The sequence below is a fragment of the Lucilia cuprina genome, chromosome 5 (genome assembly GCF_022045245.1).
Source record: "Lucilia cuprina isolate Lc7/37 chromosome 5, ASM2204524v1, whole genome shotgun sequence".
Taxonomy (NCBI): Eukaryota; Metazoa; Arthropoda; class Insecta; order Diptera; family Calliphoridae; genus Lucilia; species Lucilia cuprina.
This window is the reverse complement of record NC_060953.1, coordinates 20981903-21000998: the sequence shown is the minus strand read 5'-3', so window position 1 is coordinate 21000998 and position 19096 is coordinate 20981903. Positions and strand designations below refer to the sequence as shown.

Sequence of the window (19096 nt, the reverse complement as noted above, 5' to 3'; positions counted from 1 at the left end):
TGATAAGGACCCAGAATATATATACTTTGTTGGGTCTTAGATGAATATTTCTTGGTGTTACACACGGAATGACAAAGTTATATATACCCTCTATCACCACTGATGGTGTTGGAGGGTATAAAAACACAATTATCGGTTAAAGTCCGCCTAAATTTTTTCCGAGTTTAATCTAACAGCAAGTTAAGCCTAGTTTAACTGATGAGTAAGAAACCCGCCCTAAAACCAGTAAAATAGGTCTATAAGTATCGGAGGTCTGGTCATTTTTGATTAAGGGATGTCAAGTAGTATTTGCAAAAAAAAAAAATTAAAAAGTCCAGAGATATAGGCAGTGATGAGTCGCGATATGATAAAAGTATAGGAGAAATACTGCATTTTTTTGTGTATAACTCTGAAATTATTTCTCAGAATTTTTTAGTGTATTTCTGATCCGCAAAACAATTTTGTTGTGTTATAAGTTGCACATTATTTCAAAAAAAAAAAAAAAATGAAATGGAATGAACAAAATTCTAAACTTTTTTAAAAATATTTCTTTTTGTATGGATAAAAATTAAGGCAATTTTGAAATCATTTTTTATAAAAAGCAAAACCTAACTCCGACGAATTTGGTGGACCAAAAGTATTCTAAATCTACATATTTCTTCTCACTTTGTCATGAAAAATTTTGCACTATCACTAACATTAAAAGGAAACTACAAATTTAGTGCAATACCCCCAACTGATCCGTATGTAAGAAGAAGAATAGTTCCTAGATACCGTGGTCTTTGTCGTGGTCGTGTGTGTCTTGCTTGCGTTTACTCCTAGACCATTGTCTGTGGCTCAGTTGCTGAGTAGCACCAGATCTCCAGACATAATGTAGCTAATCACGATAAGCCAAAGAAGTGAAGAGAATACGCCGACCTGTGGAAAAATCATCGGTCACCCATGAGATTCTATCATAGGAGATGACATTGTTATTGATTCCCGTTGGAGTCCTATTGTCAATGAAGGAATGAAGATTTCCTTGACAGCATTTTTGCAGCCAGGGAAGAGAGTATTCAGTAGGATGTCAAGAAATTCTGCAGAAGATTCTGACCAAGTGTCGTCCTTCCTCTTAATAAAGGTTGGATTAGATTGGCCCTTTACAAGAACTTCGCTAAGTCTAGCAGAGTCCTTTGTGTTATCTGTAGATTCGCAGAAACTTCTCCATGAGGTTGTTTTTGCGAGTGCTATAGCCTTCTTATAGACTTTTAGTTTATTGCGGTATGGCTGCCACTATTTATTGTTGTAGCATGTTCTAAAAGCACTACGTGTTTCCATACATAGCCTGTATAGCTCAGAATTCCACCATGGAGGGAAGCTTTTCTTTACCTTTGTGATTGGACTTCGAAAGCCTTTCCTAAGACTTTGCTAAAATTTTTATCTATAGACCTGCGATTGAATCATCAACCACGGGAATTTATTTTTGTCTAAGGATCCCTTTATACTTGAATTCTTTCCGTCGACTTTTGTATTATAATATCGAAGAGAATCTGAAAAAGACTTTTCATTAAATACCCTCCACCTGTCAACTGATATTTTAGATCTGTCCTTAATGAGTGTAATGTCCATTTCTTCCTCCCACCCATTGTAATTATCCGTACTTGGAAAAATTAATATAGGTTTGTTGCCTGAGTTACATATGTTTAGGTTGTTAGTATTAATTAAATTAAAGATTGACTCATCCCTTTCATTAGTTTCACTGCTACCCCAGATTGTATGCCTTGCATTGGCATCATAGCCTAGGATTATGTCGTCAGATGTCCCAATTACGGGACATCTGCCATATAGCTTGAGGCTATCATGAAGCTTCTGTTGTGCGGTAGCTGTAATACAGGAGCTTTGTAAAAAATTTAAAATATGTTCATTCAATAAAAAGTGCTTGTAGCTACTTAAAATAATTAGCATTAATTTCTTAATTATTTTGTAACTAGTGGGAGTGCTTAATAATGTCTTCCTCCTCAGTAGGAAATTATTTTGTTGGATCCCGATCCAACAATGAAAAAAGGAACTTTAACATAAATAATATTTGATTTTCCAAAATATGAAAAAAAGAAACCGACAAAAATAAAAAGATTTGTCCAAAATATATTGCTATAAAAACAAAGTACTCGAAAAATATATACAATTTTATATTTTTCATGTCTAAAGGCTTAAAATAACCAAATTTCAAGAAGGTAAAGTGGTTAGCACACCATTATATATTACATTTTTACATACATTTTAATCAATTTTCCTTGCAAAAAGAAATTTAAATTGGTTTTCTTCTATGTAAACTTCAACCGTTCATCAACAAAACACAATCCAACACCATGCACTAAACTGAATCCAACAATAAAAAATGTCCAGTTATTCAACAAATATAATATAAATAACAATAATGCCGTATTTGCACACAAACATCAGCAGTTCAAAAGCATTTCGTTCCATAGTAGAATACTATATTATGGGAACTTCGAGCCGAAAAAACCAAAACATGGCAAATCTGTAAAAAGCATTTAATCAACTATAAAAAATGTAACGCCAAATTTGGGCTTAAATGTAAAAAATCTAAAGCCCCTAGTTTTGAGAATTTTACAAAAAAATATATGTAGAGACTCTCCAATATCTATGATATGGAGTGGAGTCAATATGTTATCAACGTAACTTCGCACAACCTATTTCTACGGAATCATTTTTGGTAGCAAATGGTCAGAGTATTCCTCAGATTCGAACTTTTCAACAGGCTTTAATTCTGCAAAAAACAAGATCTGTACAAATATACGAGCTGGAAATAAATTAGCGGAACTTATTGAATTCCTAATTGATATGTGTGAACTGGTAATGGTTTTAAATAAAGTTTAAGGTCCATCTCCAGGATTTGATAGAATTTCCTATGAAATGATTAAAAATCTTTCGAACTCAACTAAACTAAGTCTTTTTTTAACATTATAACAAAATATTTGATAATGGTATAATTCCACATCCTGTATTCCTAAACCCAACAAAGACCATACTGGATACATTGAGGGCATGGGCTATTAAGTCTAAAATATATAACTACATAAAAGCAATTTTAACTGGAAGAATTGTCAGAAACATCTGGTGCAAAATTATCGTTAGAAAAAATTATCTTATTACATATCTGCAGGAAGCATAACTGCACTTCCATTTATCGTTGGAAAGAACATATTTCGTATGTAAAAAGATCACTTGGGTCCAGATTTTATCTCGTAAGATATCTAGCAACAAAAAGTTATACTCACATAAAAACACTTACAAATTTAACCCTTATTCTAAGCAAAATATATTATGGGCTTTCCTTTTATGGAAATGCTCCCAAAACAAATTCAAATCCCATAAAAACAATTTATCACCAAACTATTAGATCGAGTATCTACGCTTTACGTACAACACCAATAAGTCTTTTAAGTCTTGGGAAGATATGAAATTTCTGTTTTTCAAACTTTTTCAAACTATTACAAAACTCTGTGATGCCACAAAGGGCATAAGTAGGCTTCTAGGGATGACGCGAGAGTTGTTCCCCAACCCACACCTGAATTACGAAAGTATTGTTTGCAAAAAACAGTTGTTCATTGTTTATGTTTTTGAGTGAAAAGTTGGCAATACTAACAAAGTTAACTGAACTTAAATCTAAAACTGAAAAACACAATCATCGGTTAAAGTCCGCCTAAATTTGTTCCGAGTTTATTCTAACAGCAAGTTAAGCCTAGTTCTACTGAGAAGTAATAAAGCCGGCCTAAATCTATTCAAAAATAATAGTAATGTAATTGAAACAAATAAAATTTTAATAGATAAATGAAAAAAAAAAGATTTTATTTTATAAACTTTTTACAAAATTAAATGTTGGTTTTAAATAAGGGAATAAAACTTTATTAACATCGATAATGTGAACGACAGTTAATGTTAGTGAGAGGAGAGAGATCATTGAAATGGGTTTAAATAGTTTTCATATAACTATACCCCTTTTTCAAGCTTCGGGTATTACGAGGATGCTTACTGACATGAAATCCCTAGTCAACTCCCCGTTCTCCAAGGTGTTTTAGATGGTTTGGCATTGTTAATAACGTCTGAAACTACTGCTAGGATAAAGGGCTGTAGTATGTCTGTGGTTTATATATGTAACCCTAGCGGCAACAATAATAGCTCTAATATATCGTTAATAGCTCTAGTATTTCGTTTTAAGCTGAAACTTTCTCTAATTTCTATAATTTTGACAATTTTATAAACAATTTCGCATATGTAACTTAAATACAATATTACTTTCCCTAATACAAATATTAGATTTAAAATTTTATAAATTAATATTTTATTATATATTTCTTTTAGGATTTTGCCAAAATTGAGCCTTCCGAAATACTCCAGAAAACAATTGATTCTGTATGCCAAACGGAAGATATTGAAAATTTTAAAAAGTTAAAAGAATTAAGAAATCAACAAAAAAATGGAATTTCGGAGCATAAAAATTTGGTTCAGAAATTAGAAGAAACGAAACTGCGCGTTGAAGAGTATGTATTTAAATATTGAACTATCTGTATTAATACAAAGATTTAAAATAAATAAAACTAATTTATTTAAAGGCTTAAAGTACAATTGGAAAGATATAATGCTCGCAAAGATATTGAAGAGAAATTAAATGTCTGCAACGCTAAAAAGCTAATGCTTGAAATAGAAAAGCTAAATAGCGAGATTTCAGAATGTGAGAATGATCTCCAAATAGCCAAAACAAATTTCAAAAAAAGCGATAAAGAATATAAAGCAATTATTAACAAAAAGAACATGATTGATACCACAACAGAAAAATTAAAGAGAGAAATTGAGGAAATGGTGAGTATAAAGTTTAATGTCACATTACAAAAACAAAAACAAATTTATTTATTTGTAATTTATAATTTTAGGACCGTAATTTGAGAGTTACCGATGCAAGCAAATCAAAAATTATAAATGACATTGAATTAATAAAAAAGAGGATAAGTGAAGAAAAATCTAAATTTGAGGTTTGTTTAATATTAAATTTATTAAAATATTTAAGGTATTTACGCTACTGTTATCATATAGTGTCATAGAAACCTTTATAATATAATTATTTACTTATGTATATTAAACAAAACACTTTTTACAAGTTTTATGTAATGAAAAGAATGAATCAAACCAGACCCAACTAAAATATTACCGGTTTTCACTCATGGTAATATATTAAATATCCTATTATAGTTACACCGACTTTTTTATATAAACCGTGAGCACCCTTTTGTTGTAAACTATGTAACACAGCTGATTTTTGTGTTAAATCATAAATCTCATGATTCAAAAGTTAGTGTTATGTCAAAAAGCATTCAAAGTCTTTTTCTTAAAATTATAGTTTTGGTGTCGTGTCAGTCTTGCATTAATTAAACGATATGTATGCAGTATATGCTAATTAACAACTTATTATAGAAACGCAAACGTGAGAGAAATGAGAGGCAAAGTGAGATAATAAAAGAAACAAAAATGCTTGAAGTATACGCCGAAGACTTAAGAAATTTAAATGAGAATAAGCTTGCAGACGCTCAACGAAAGATTGAAAGCGAGAGTAAATTGAATCAATGTAAATTGGAAACGAAACGTCTTAGTAATGAGCTCAGAAATATATCGAATCAACTAAACGATAGTATTCCTGAAATTCAACATCTTAAAACACGGCTTAAACAACTAGAAAATGAAACTGAACAAAAAATGCAGGTGTGATCATTTATTAACAAAAATAAGGTTATTTTTCATTTACTTTTATTATATTTTCATTAAACTAGTTTTTAAAAATAAAACATCCTGATGTATATGAAGCAATCCTCTGGTTAAACTCAAATATGGAACTGTTCGAAGGTCGTGTTTACAAGCCATTAATTATAGAGGTAATCAACTAAATTATTAATAAGTTAAATATTTAATTATGTCTCTTCTCCATTGTAGTTAAATGTATCAAATCCTGAGTTTGCAAAATATATAGAAAACACAATTAACTTGCGCGACCTTTTGGCATTCTCTTGCGAAAAGACATCTGATGTTTCGACGCTCGTTTCAGAATTATGTGTTAACAAAAAATTAATGGTGAACGTATTTCATGCACCAATACCAAATGAATCAATTTTTATTCCAAAATTAGGAATTGAACAAATTCGGTATGTATAATTTAACTATAAAAAAGTAAACATATGTATGTATTTTTAATCCCTAAAAAATAATGGAAGTCATACTTTACTAACTCATAATCCATACATCGGCAGAGCGTAAAAATTTCTTCCCACACTAACACTACTTCACTTTATGATTTTGTATTCCATGAACTGAAAGAAAAGTTTGTAAAATTTTTACTGTTTTTAGTGTAGTGACTTCACTACTTTGCAGTGTACTTTATTATAAATAACAAAAAAAATGAAATTTCTGGATTTTTTTTGAATAGGATTGGAAAAAATTTAAACACGACCTATTATTATTATTACAAATGAAACAAATAATGGATCAAATAGGTGTATAAAAATATCCTCCAAGAGGTTTGCGCTCATATACAGTACTATAAATGTCAACTAATTGAAAATATTTACGGGTTAATGTTGTAAATAGGCTTGTATATCTAGAATTAATATTTGTTTAGGAGTTTATATCGTTGATTCATCTTTTACATTTACTCAGAAAAAAATTCTTCAAATATATTTTTACGTATTTGATGATAATTTTTCTTGAGATATTTTAAAATTAAAATAAATATTAAATATCAAGCATTCTCATATGCAAAAATAACTTTCTGCAAACAAGAACTTATCTTAATGTTTAACAACACAGATTTCTCTATGTGTAACTAAATCAAAAAACTTCTAAGCTCTCATTCTCTTAGTTTGGAAAATAAACCAGAGAGCTCAATTGAGAGGTCGCTGCGCTTGTATGTCTTAATCACATTTAAAAATGAGATTACATATTTTTGGTTTTTATAATCCAAAAATTCCTTTTGAATATAAATCCAAAAACACAATCAATTTTATTTTAAGATCCAATCTTTAGGTGAACGATTAGAGTTTTTATTGGAATTAATCATCGAATGTTATTATTGAATTAATATTAAATTAAATGTGTATTTAAGTCTCTAAAATAAAATTTATATTTTTCTTTCAGTCAATATGGATTTAACGCATATTTAATAGATCTAATAAATGGTCCACCAGCTCTCTTAGGATATTTATGCTCATTGTGTAATTTACAAAACATACCATACGGTGCTAATGATGTCAGCAATTTTACCGACCAAATACCAAATGAAATTCGATGCTATTATGGCGGTAATACTTTAAAATAATAGAATTGATACTCTTTCTCTTAATAAAATACGTATGGTTCTAATGATAATATTTGTAAATATTTAGGTAATATGCGATATCAACTAACTATTTCCAAATATGGCAATAGGGAAAAGTATCTTATGCAATCTCATATTAAAGGCAAAGGATTTCTCTCAAGTAAAGACGAGCGAGAAATTAATAATATTAAACACAGGTATTTATATATACATATATATATTATTTAATAATATATGTATATAAATTTGTAAATATTTTTTTGTTTTTCAATTTAAGGCTGGCAGAACTTAATCCTATAAATGATTCACTACGAAACAAACGTGCTTCTATCGAAGCAGAATTGCGCAAAAAAGAAGTTTGTGCTATGGAGCATATTCAAGTATTAAAAGAAATTACAGGAAAACTTAAAGAATTTGAACAGAAATCTAACCAATTGAAACGACAACAACATAAAATCTCTGAACTAAAAAAGGAAATAATTGGTGTGTATGTTATTATTTATTTTATATTTTAGTAGATTATTTACACGTAATATTTAGTAGTTTTCAAAAAATAATTATGATTATGCTACAATTGCACTACACTAAAGAATTCAAAAATCGTTTTGAAAATTAATGGTCAGATCAAATTAACATTAAATATTGGCATCATATACATACACGTTTATTTACACAATTTTTGTGGGACTTCTTATTTTAAGGGAATGTTTTCTAAGCTCATAATTTTTTTACAAATCGTCAATCCACTCAAAAAAGTTGGTATCGCAGTTTTCGTAATTAATAATAAATTAATAATAAAAAAAAAAAAATAAATAAATTTCACGATCTTTTTCATCTTATTCAAAAATTTCAAATCTGAAATATGTATATAACACTAGTTTATAACGATTTTGCACATGATATAAATTCTATGAGTTTATATATTACGGCCGCTTAAATTCTTTGCAACAGTGAAGAGTGTTGTTTACTGAATACTGAAATTTTTTTTCAGTAACCATTAAAAACATACTGAATACTGAAAAATTTTTCAGTAACCAGTAAAACTTTACAGAATACTGAAAATTTTTTCAGAAAACAGTAAAAACTTATCTTTACTGCATTTCTACTCGTACTGCAAAGTGCCCATCTATGACAGAGAGGCAGATGAAAAAAATCACCACTACACACACACTATTTGTATTTTTTCAATGAAATTGCACTGAAAAAATATTTGCCTATTTTCAATTTTTATAGGAGCTAGGGTTAAATGAGGCCCTACAATTATAAAATTCATCAGGATGATAAAGGCTAGTATGGAACTTGGTTTTGCAGCTTTTTGTCGTGATACGAGTATATTAAACGTAATTATGAATTTTAAAGCCCTTTTCGGCGAGTTCAGTTGTAAGGGGGAAAGTTGAAATAATGGACCGATGTTAACTATTTTCAATAGGCTTCATCTCCGGAACCATAGATGATCGGACAGGGGGATGGACATAGCTAAATATAATAATCAGCACAAAGCTAATATACCCTCACACTAAAGCGGTGTAAAACCTTATACGATTCCATGCGTATTTATAATTATAACAGAACTTAATTCAATTATTCGAACATCAATATTTTTCTATGAAAAAAATTGAATTTTACATAAATATATATGAGTTTTGGAACATAACATATTCGTAGTATTTATTGAAAATTTTATATACATTCAGATCAAGCTAATCTCAGATTTGTAGAAAGTTTGAATTGCAAAATCTTAATAAATAAAACTTGTATTCGAATGTACACAAATGAAATATCCACCATCAATATATTGTAAAGTATTGATAGTATTTTTTCGGAGGAGGTCCTATTATGACTTCTTGCCTCATTTTTGTCCAAATTTCCAGCTCAAATATAAATCCAAATTGTTGTGGAGGTGGTACTTTTTAGCTTCTATAAATGTGGTCAATTTTTCATTCACTATTTTCTCAAGTAATTTGCTGATTATGAATCCCCAGGTTTATTTTGTTTACCAATTGGTATGGTTTTGGTGTTTTTCCAAATTTGGGGAAAATAACACAATTTAAGACAACAATTAAAAATAAGCGTAACACATTTTATTTTTGTGGATGTGGTTATAAAATAATCTGTGTTTGGTGTAACAATAGTATTTCTGATAATGTTTACAGTGTTATTCACGTATGCAATCGTTTTAGCATCGCTAAGATGTCATGTTATGATTTAGTTAAATTGTTGAGCTAGTAAATCACATTTTTTCTGCTGGGTACTGCGCCATTGTGTTTAGGATAGGGATGTTTTTCATTTTTTTCTTAAGAATTTTAGAAATTTTTCAGAATGTGACTTGTCTAGAGTATATAACATATTGTTCCATGATCTACTGTACTTTTTATTTAATTTAGTCATTCGGTTATGGTTGTTGTTGCTGTTGTAGCAGCGACACGTGTAAAGTGTAAAGCCACTAAAATGGTTATTTCCATTAAGACCCAAGCAATTTGTTTTGGATAAACTTTGCTGATATAACGATTTTGGAAAATTATTGGTATAGTCTGCATTATTATTAAAAGCTAAACCTGTGTGTCTTGTTGGTTGCGTTGCCTTATTTGCATGTTAGAGATCCTACTAGGACTATCGGGTGACATTGATTTGTGTGGACGATTGCAATAGACATATTTCTCTACTGTTACATTGCACGTAGCAGTGTCATGGTTTCCAGCACATTTAGCGCAAAACGTTTTTACCTTACACTTGCTTAACAATGGCCGAACATTTGACAGTTATAGCATTGTGATAGCTTTTTGGTATTCCCACTTTACTTTTATATAGTTTATAGTTGTATACTTTTGTTTTAATTCTTTTAAAGTGATAGTTTTACCTTCAAAGTATACAACAAAAATTATTTGTTCATTGCGTCCGTATCTTGCTCTTATGATTATTTTGACATGTATTGAGACTCATTGCGATTAGTTTGTTTTTAATAAGAAAAGGATCGGTTTTGTCAAGACCCAATGGAACATTCTTATACGGCTTTTCATTTTTTGCAACGTATGTAAAATATTCCAGATTGAAGTTTCAACACAATTGAGATGTATGTTACGCATCGAATAGTCTATTATTTTTAAATATCTGCAGATTTCATGCAACTGTTCTATTTCACATTTTAACACTGTAATATGAGGTATGTTAACATAAACAGGTATCAGTATCATCATCGAGAGTTTGTAGTGGTAAATAATAATTAATATTCTCAGATCTCTGAGAACATAAAGGCTTAGGTTTTTTAATCATATGTGTCAACCTGTTAGAGGTATCAGCATCGTCTTCTTTTTCACGCGTACGTTTAATGTTGTTGTTTGATAATAAATATTTATGCAAAAATAAAAATCTAGCTGCAAATTTCACTTGTAAAAAATACGACATTATATACTGAATGGCAGTAGAAGAATGTAATAATTTAAAATCTTGGTGAATAGATATCAGATATATATCCACACTCCAGCAAATTATATTTCTATCTTTGTCCTATACATATAATTTCAAATTTGAAAATATCTTTTTAATACACTTTAGAGTCATGTACATTATATATGTACATTTAATTATTTTAATATGAAAATCTTGAAATCATCTTGTTTGTAAAAAATTGTTTATTTTTTTTAATTTTAGCATGCAAAAGATGTATTTAAATTAAAACAATAAATTAATGAAATCATTTAAATAAAAACTTTTTTCATAATTTCTGAAACTCTTTAACAACATACTTCCTAAATAAAAATAAATATGGACATTTCCACCAAAAAGTATATTTTTTGTGACGTCACGCACCTTAATTGACAATATCTTAGGGCCATGCTTTTAGATTGGTGTCCTCTTTATCATATGCATAGAGCTATTAGACCTCTACATAAAATTTAAACAATTTAAATATATGTATGTATATTTACCTAGATATAGGCATTTAATGTTGCGTGACGTGATGTGACAAAAGTAGACTTTTCAGTGGAAATGCCCATATCATGTTCCGAAATTTGATCTAAGCACCTCATACTGTTCCATGTGAACTTATAAATTCAATTTATTGAATATGAATTTAGAACCCTTTTGCTTCAGGCTTGTGTAAAGTTTAAAATGCAAGATCTTCTAATATAAAAAAAAATAAATGTTAATTCGATTGTGCGAAATGAAATACCCATCATCAAAATATTGTAATGTATTAATACTAAAATAGGCACCAATGTGATTTTTAGAGAAGGTCCTATAGGTTTTTTCAATCAATTCGTCTAAATTTGCAGCTTAAATAGAATGAATCTTCTAATTCGTTTTTTCAATTTACAAATACAAATTGTATATTTTTTGGGTCTATGACCAACATTTCGATGTGTTAAAAACGAAATGAATAAATCAATTTATATTCGTTTTACATTATTAAAAATAAAATAGGATGGTAATTTCTATCTTTTTGAAATATATAGGAATTGGCATCCCTAGTCAGAACTAAAATTCTGTCATATTAATTACCAAATTCGACAATACAGTTAATTTTTTAATTAAAAATATAAAACATTTTTTTGTTAATATTTAGAGTCCGACCGAATTCAAAATTTCGTTCGGTACCGAACACCGAAACCGAACTTCGGTAAATTTGAAAGTTTGGCCAAACCCGAACTTTGTTCGATTTTCAAATTTCGGTGGACACGATCTTTTTTCTTAACTGAAAAACGCATTTATGATTAAAAAATAATAAATTTATAACATTTAAAACCAATATACGAACTTCCGGAAGATTTTTTGAAAAGGGTCAAATGAGATCAAGGATATATAGTCGAAACTAGATAATTCAAATTAAATGTTTCACTTTTCTTAGCTTTTAATAACTTTCTGGTTAACTGTTTTTCAAATCAGCCGAACAGTTAAAAAGGCGTATTGTATCTATGTATATCGGACATTTATTGTACTGCCATGATGTATGATAACTTCTGTAAACAAATTTACAGCATTTTTAAAACTTTTTGATATGTAAAAGTATGATAAACAAACATTTTATAAAAAGTTCGGGGGTCGGTGTTCGGTGCACCGAACATTGGTCGCGGAACACCGAACATTGGCCGAACCCCATTTTTTACTGAACCCGTACGAGAACGTTCGGTCGGACACTTGTCCCTTTGTGATACCTGAAAATGAAAAGCAGAGAGAGGGAGAATTGTTTTAAGGTTAAGTAATAAGAGGTGTATAGATAGAGGTATAGAAAGTTAAAAATGCCACGATTTAGTGTGACCATGTGGTTTTTAGAACCAATAGCTGTGCCTGATGAAGGCGTTTATATTTTTGTACCCTCCACCATCACAAGTTTTTTATTCTGTTCGTAACACTGAGAAATATTTATCTAAGGCCCAACAAAGCAAATTCGATCTAGATATGTCCGTCTGTCCGTATAAAAAAACACGATCACGTTAAAACGAAGCAATGGAAGCCATAAAATTCACTCAAAATATTCATTGTTATTCTAAGGAGTTTGGTATTGAAAATCAGCAAGATCGTTGAAATAGTTTCAGTGTTATGAGTAAAAAATTTGCGATTTTTCACATATTTATTTGTTTTTTTTACAAAAACTACTGCAGATAAATTGATGAATTTTGTCAGAGATACATCTCTTGGTGCCAGAATCAACAAAATGTTCATATTCCTGAAAATGTGTTTATTGTTAATAACTTCAATTAGAATAAAGATATCTTCAAAAAATTTTACAAATTAAAGTTAAATATCAATAGAATTCATATCAAGGAAAAAAATGTATATTGTTCCATATTTGGTCATAGCTTCAATACAACAACCCTTCCAACACAAGAAATCCTCTCGAAATTTGTCATAAATATAACCTTTAACTAAATGAATGTTACCGTAAAATTTTTTCCCGATCGGTCCAGAATTGGTCAAAGATCCCATAGTATACAAGGTCACTTAAACGCACCTTACCCATTATCTAATTAAGATAATAATGTTACTTCTACGCACAGAAAAGTCACTGTAAAATTTTGATCAGTTCACATAGCTTCCAAACAAGGTTCTCTTCAGAAAAATTTTTTTGTTAAACGATTATTGTTATTCTACGTTCGTTATTCATTTTCGATAATTACGTAAGCACTTTTTACTCATTATCAATTAAAGTTTTGCATAAATAATCTTTTTTTTTTCTTAGGAAATGTTACTGTCAGTTTCTTTTTCATCATTTCTAGCCAACAGATCAGTAGGAATCCAGTTCAATAGTGCGAAGAGAGATTTAGTCGATGTTGTTCTCAGTGATCCTGTTATTAGGATTAATATCCTCCATCGGACTTTGTCCAGGAATAAGCAATTTGAGTTTTTGTCCAGTATTTTCCACCAGACAACCACACCATAGAAGAGAATCGGTTTAATGACCGCTTCATTAAACCAGTTTACTAGTTTGAGGTTTATATATACTCCATATTTTGCCTAAAGCCATTCTGCAAATGTACATTGCTGTTGCCTTTTTTACCCTGGTCGTGATATTGGATTTTCATGATAGCTTATTATCAAGTATGACACACAATCGTATTTAGATGATATCCTGATACTGCTAGCGCAACGTCATCCGCGTATGCGACAGTCTTGTATCCCTGGGAGTCCAATTTTCTGAGTAGACAGAAGTGAGGTGTGACCCTATATACCATTCTTTGGATATCTGCTGTTAACATGTTGAAACAAATAATCCTGTATTGGAGTAGGTTTTTTACAAACGTGATTTTTTATGTATCAATAACAAACTCTTCTAGAACTGATGTGATGATGTCGAATTTTACATTGTTAAAGGCTTCGTCTATGTCCACAAAGGCAACTAACTAATTTTTCTATATATCCTGCAAGTGAATGTAGGGCTGTCTCAACTGATTTATCCCTGATGTAGGTATTTTGAGAAGATAAAAGTCTTCGATCTATTGAACCTCTAATATGGACATCAATAATTCTCTCTAGGGTTTTAAGCAGAAATGATGATAAGCTTATAGGCCTAAAATCTTTCACTTTGGTATGCGTTGCTTTCCCTCCTTTAGGAAAAAAGACACGGTGCATTTGTCCATTGGTCTGGTATGTATGATCATGTTAGACAGGCTTAAAATATCTTCAATAGCCATGGCGTATTTACTTCCACATTCTATGTTGCAGATCAGCAGGAAGGCCATCCGGGTCCGGTGACTTATATGGGTCAAAGCTATTTATTGCTTATTTTATCTTGTCCTCGACCATAACAATTCCGACGGGAATTTGACTATATATTTGTGGTCTTTCCACTCTGTTAATCCATGGTAAGTTACCTGGGAAGTTTTTTGAATGAATTCACTGAGGCTTTGTATGTAGTTCATTCATCAGATCTTTTGGTTCATTGAAAAGTTTGCGACATTATATATTGTGCTATTTCATCGATGTTTTTGACAATTTGCATCCAAATGTATCGAAAAAGACCATGCATAAGCTCCCTCTATCCGTTACCTGGGACGCGTCCGATAGGAGGTCGGACAACTCCACACGGAAACTCAAATCATTAAGTTTTTATTCTAATTTCAGGAAAGAACTATCGGTCACAGTTGAACTGTTACAACAACAATTCATAACAAAAACCGTTTAGGAGATGACAAAGCGATATGCTCTGAATGTTATTTTTAACAGATTTATGGCCAATCTTTAGGTAAAGGATTAGGGATTAAATTAAAATTAATCCTCGAAAGTTGTTTTTGAATACTCAATCAGTTAATTTTGTTTGCTAGTTTAAGATCACAATGGAGTTGGTTTAAACTTGAGGAAACTAAGTGTAAGCAGCTGATGCAAAAAATAATAAAATTTAGGTTTTCATTGATTTTTTATTACATTTATTAACTATTAAATATTAACTTATGGGGACTTCACAAAATATTTTTTGTTTTAAATTTTAGTTTTCATCGATTTTTACATTGTTACATTTACAATTGTCTTTTTCTTTTTTATAAAACATGCATTGTTTTGATTAGAAACAGTGGTGTTTTCTGTTTTCTGGCAACATTGCGAAGTTTAATCTTGTACTCGAAAACGTCAAAGGGAAAAACATCAGAATCAATTTATTTTTAGATTAACTAATCTGATTATTAATTGGCATTTGATTGCCAACTCAAAAACTCTCACTAAAACTAGTTTAATCTATGTTTTGTTTTTTTTAATAAGCAGTAACGCTAGTTATTATCTTAGTTTAACTTACACATCTGATTAAACGATATCTTGCAGATAAAAAATAAGTAATGTAACTGATTACTGAAAAACACAAAATTTTATAAATTACTTTTTTCAAAAAAAAAAAAAAAAAAAAAAAATGTGAAAATACATGTCCGTCCGCCCGGCTGGCAGTCCATGTAAACCTTGTGAGCAAGGTACAGGCCGCAATTTTCAGGATAATTTGATGAAATTTGGAACAAGCTTGTTTTTTGGCACAGGGACGAAGCCTATTGAAAATGGTTGAAATCGGTCTATTATTTCAACAAGTACCCATACAACCGTAACTCCCGATTTGGAGTTGGAAAATAGTTACACCCGCTATTATTAAAAAACTGGAGTAGTGTCTGTCAAAATGTTGAAAATTCAATTTTTAAATACAAATATTTACTAAACTATAAAAGATAATTGATAGCTACGACGTGTTTTTTAAGTGCTGGATGAGGATATTCTATATATCGCCACCTGAAATGCAAAAAGGCTTAACAAACAAAGAATTTAAAGTGGATTGAAAATTGTATACTACATCAAAATACATGTAGAAATTTTTAGAACTCAATTGTTTATTGATATGAAATTCAAAAGGGCGTCTTGTAAAAAAAATTACGTTTTTATAGTAACAATATAACATTTTATTTAGTTTTTTGTCTCCCCTGTAAATTATCCAACACAGTTTTAAGTTTATGATAATACAAGGTTTTTGTGCGTCATCATAACATAAAACAGCACAAATTTTTTGTACAAAACATTTTTTAATATACATACATACCCCCCTTCAAAAAATGTCTTAAACGACTAAAATTGACTTGTAACCATTTGTATCGAAATGAAACTCAACAAAACTAACTGTTATTTAGAAATATATCCTTTTCCCAAACTTACCGAGGATCGCCCCATATTTGACCTATATAAAGCCTCATTTAGAAATTTTAGTTTTTTTTATCAATAAATTGCTTAAATATTTTGGAATTATGGTAATATTCAACATAAAAGTTTCTTTATAAAAAAAATTAAAAAGTAAAAATTTTAAAAATATACTCATGGTGTAGGGTATTGTATGGTCGGCCATGCCCGACTATACTTTCCTACTTGTTTTTTATTATTAAATGACAGCACACTCATTACGGAAGAAAAATTTAAACTTTCATAATTTACATACATATTTTTTAAAAACTGTTTTTAAGTAATTACTCTCAATAAGAAAATGTTTAACATCAAAATATAATTGTGAAAACAAATTAGTTGTTTCATATATTTTTTAATTGCATATACATTAGGGTAATAACCAAAATTATGTAATGTTTTATTATGGATATGTTTTATAGTGACTAATAAAACATTTCTAAAGTTTAGAGTGCTTTCTATGCCAATAATTTAGTTCGCCAACGTATGTTTCTTTACGTTATAATTAACTAACATTAATAATTATAATACATGTTTTTTGACAATAGCTATACCCGAAATGGAACGAGCCTTGAAGGCAAATGGATTACAACTTTTTAAGGATATAACGCATCTACAAATAAAGAAAATTGATGCATTTAATGCATTTCAGATGGCCATTGCTAAAAAATCCTATTCGAAATTAAAGATGTCAATATTTAGGCAGGAGAATGAAGAGCTAACAAATTTTATACAGACTGCAAAAGAAAAAAGGGATTCAGCAGAGGTATATTTGATAATAAAAAATTAAAAAAAATTATGAATTTATTATTTTATTTAAAGAAACGAGTAGAAATAATCCAAAACAAATGCAACGCGATAAAACGTGATTCCAAAACAAAATTAAACGAAGCTAAAATAGCATTAAACAACATGGATCCAAATGATGTAAATTTTCCTCATCGGGATTTCTATTTAAGTTTACCAGATAATCTTGAGGAACTTCGTGAATCAATTCACGACTTTAGTGGACGTTTAGACTGCATGGATAACCTGGATACAGAAGTAATTGTGCAAATTAAACATTTTTGAAAGTTTATATTAATTGGATTTCATTAAATTACATAGATTGTGCGAGAGTTTGACGAAAGAAGAAATGATGTGGAATCTTTGAAGAAAAAAATATCGACTAATGAACTAGGTGATAATAATTACAATACTGAAATCAAGTCAATCTTTGATAAATGGTTTCCCCAAATCAACAATGTTATTATGACTATAAATAGCCATTTTAGCGATTTTATGCAGTCCATGAATTATGTGGGTGAAGTAAAATTGGTAAGAAAAGAAGAGGTACGTTATTAATATTTCTATTGGTTCCGCATTCTATTTTAAACCATATATATATATATTTATGTATATATTTTTCTAGTTTGACTTTGATACATATGGCATTGAAATATTGGTACAATATCGTAAAAATGTTGCTCTTCAGCCCTTAAGCCGAAATGTGCAATCGGGTGGAGAAAGAGCTGTGGCTATAGCTGTTTATACGTTATCAATGCAACATATTACACATGTACCTTTTCGATGTGTAGATGAAATTAATCAAGGTATGGACGCTCGAAACGAACGAAAAGTATTTGAAATGCTGGTCGATGAAACAACTAAAATAGGACGAGCTCAGTATTTTTTTGTCACTCCAAAGGTATTTGCAGTTTTATTTATTAAGATTTTATTTAATTGCTTGATTTTTAGCTTCTGCGTAATCTGAAGACCCATGAACGAATGTCTGTACATGTAGTATATAACGGAAGAATGGTTCAGTCCCAAAACGTGTTTTCTTTTCAGCCTTAAACACGTGCCCGTACTATTTACTTAATTAAACTGTTAAAATACTTTGATTATTAATTTATTTTTTTATAATAAACCTTTATTTTAAACCATAAATGAGAAAAAAAAATAAATGGAATTAAATAGTGTGTTCTACAATATCAAACGGAAACATTTGCAAATGATGTTTGTCACTCGAATACGATTCCCCTAATTATGAAAAGACGCTCTACTGAGTCTATTTTTGTTAAAACCGGTTATTTAAAACCGGTATTTTCTGCAATTTTTCTGAAATTGGTCTCAAAACTTCCGTTTTGAGAGCTTGTCGCGGAAAAAATAATTAAAATTCTTGTTACAGTATTTTTGGTCCGTAAAATGAATTAGTGTATTATAACGGGCATATAAACTCCAAAATAATATTAAAATTTCTGAAATGGACCAAACTATTGTTCTGTATAACATAACTTAAGCTATGTATTATTCTGTATAACCTGAAAATTATGACAATTTTGACACATATTAAAAAAAAACAATAATAATATGCCTCTCCAACCCACACAAATTTTAAAATCATTTAAAAGCCTGAAATTGCAAATCTTTATTTAATATACATACACTTACAATAATCCATGCTCAACTTTACGAAAAAAATTTGTAACTTCTATTTTCGTAATAATTATAAAAATTTCGTGTATAATAAGAAATATTATTTAATAAAACCCTTTTCTATTTTTACGAAAGTACGAAAACCTTTCGTAATATTTTTTTCCTAAATTTTTGCGAAATTAGACATAATGAAATTAA

At 29.7% G+C, this 19096-nt stretch overlaps 1 protein-coding gene across 1 annotated transcript in view; it reads left to right on the top strand.

Moving 5' to 3' along the window:
• The window catches only part of LOC111679081 (structural maintenance of chromosomes protein 5), a 28581-nt gene extending 10172 nt beyond the window's left edge, over positions 1–18409 (top strand). The window contains exons 3-16 of the mRNA XM_023440577.2: positions 4345–4523; positions 4596–4842; positions 4914–5012; positions 5452–5736; positions 5805–5906; positions 5965–6173; positions 7162–7325; positions 7410–7539; positions 7620–7825; positions 17029–17246; positions 17303–17524; positions 17588–17812; positions 17892–18167; positions 18218–18409. Of these exons, the coding sequence (XP_023296345.2) occupies positions 4345–4523; positions 4596–4842; positions 4914–5012; positions 5452–5736; positions 5805–5906; positions 5965–6173; positions 7162–7325; positions 7410–7539; positions 7620–7825; positions 17029–17246; positions 17303–17524; positions 17588–17812; positions 17892–18167; positions 18218–18316 (2661 nt within the window). The 3' untranslated portion in view covers positions 18317–18409. The remainder of the gene's footprint in view (positions 1–4344; positions 4524–4595; positions 4843–4913; positions 5013–5451; positions 5737–5804; positions 5907–5964; positions 6174–7161; positions 7326–7409; positions 7540–7619; positions 7826–17028; positions 17247–17302; positions 17525–17587; positions 17813–17891; positions 18168–18217) is intronic.
• The last annotated feature ends 687 nt before the right edge of the window (positions 18410–19096 follow it).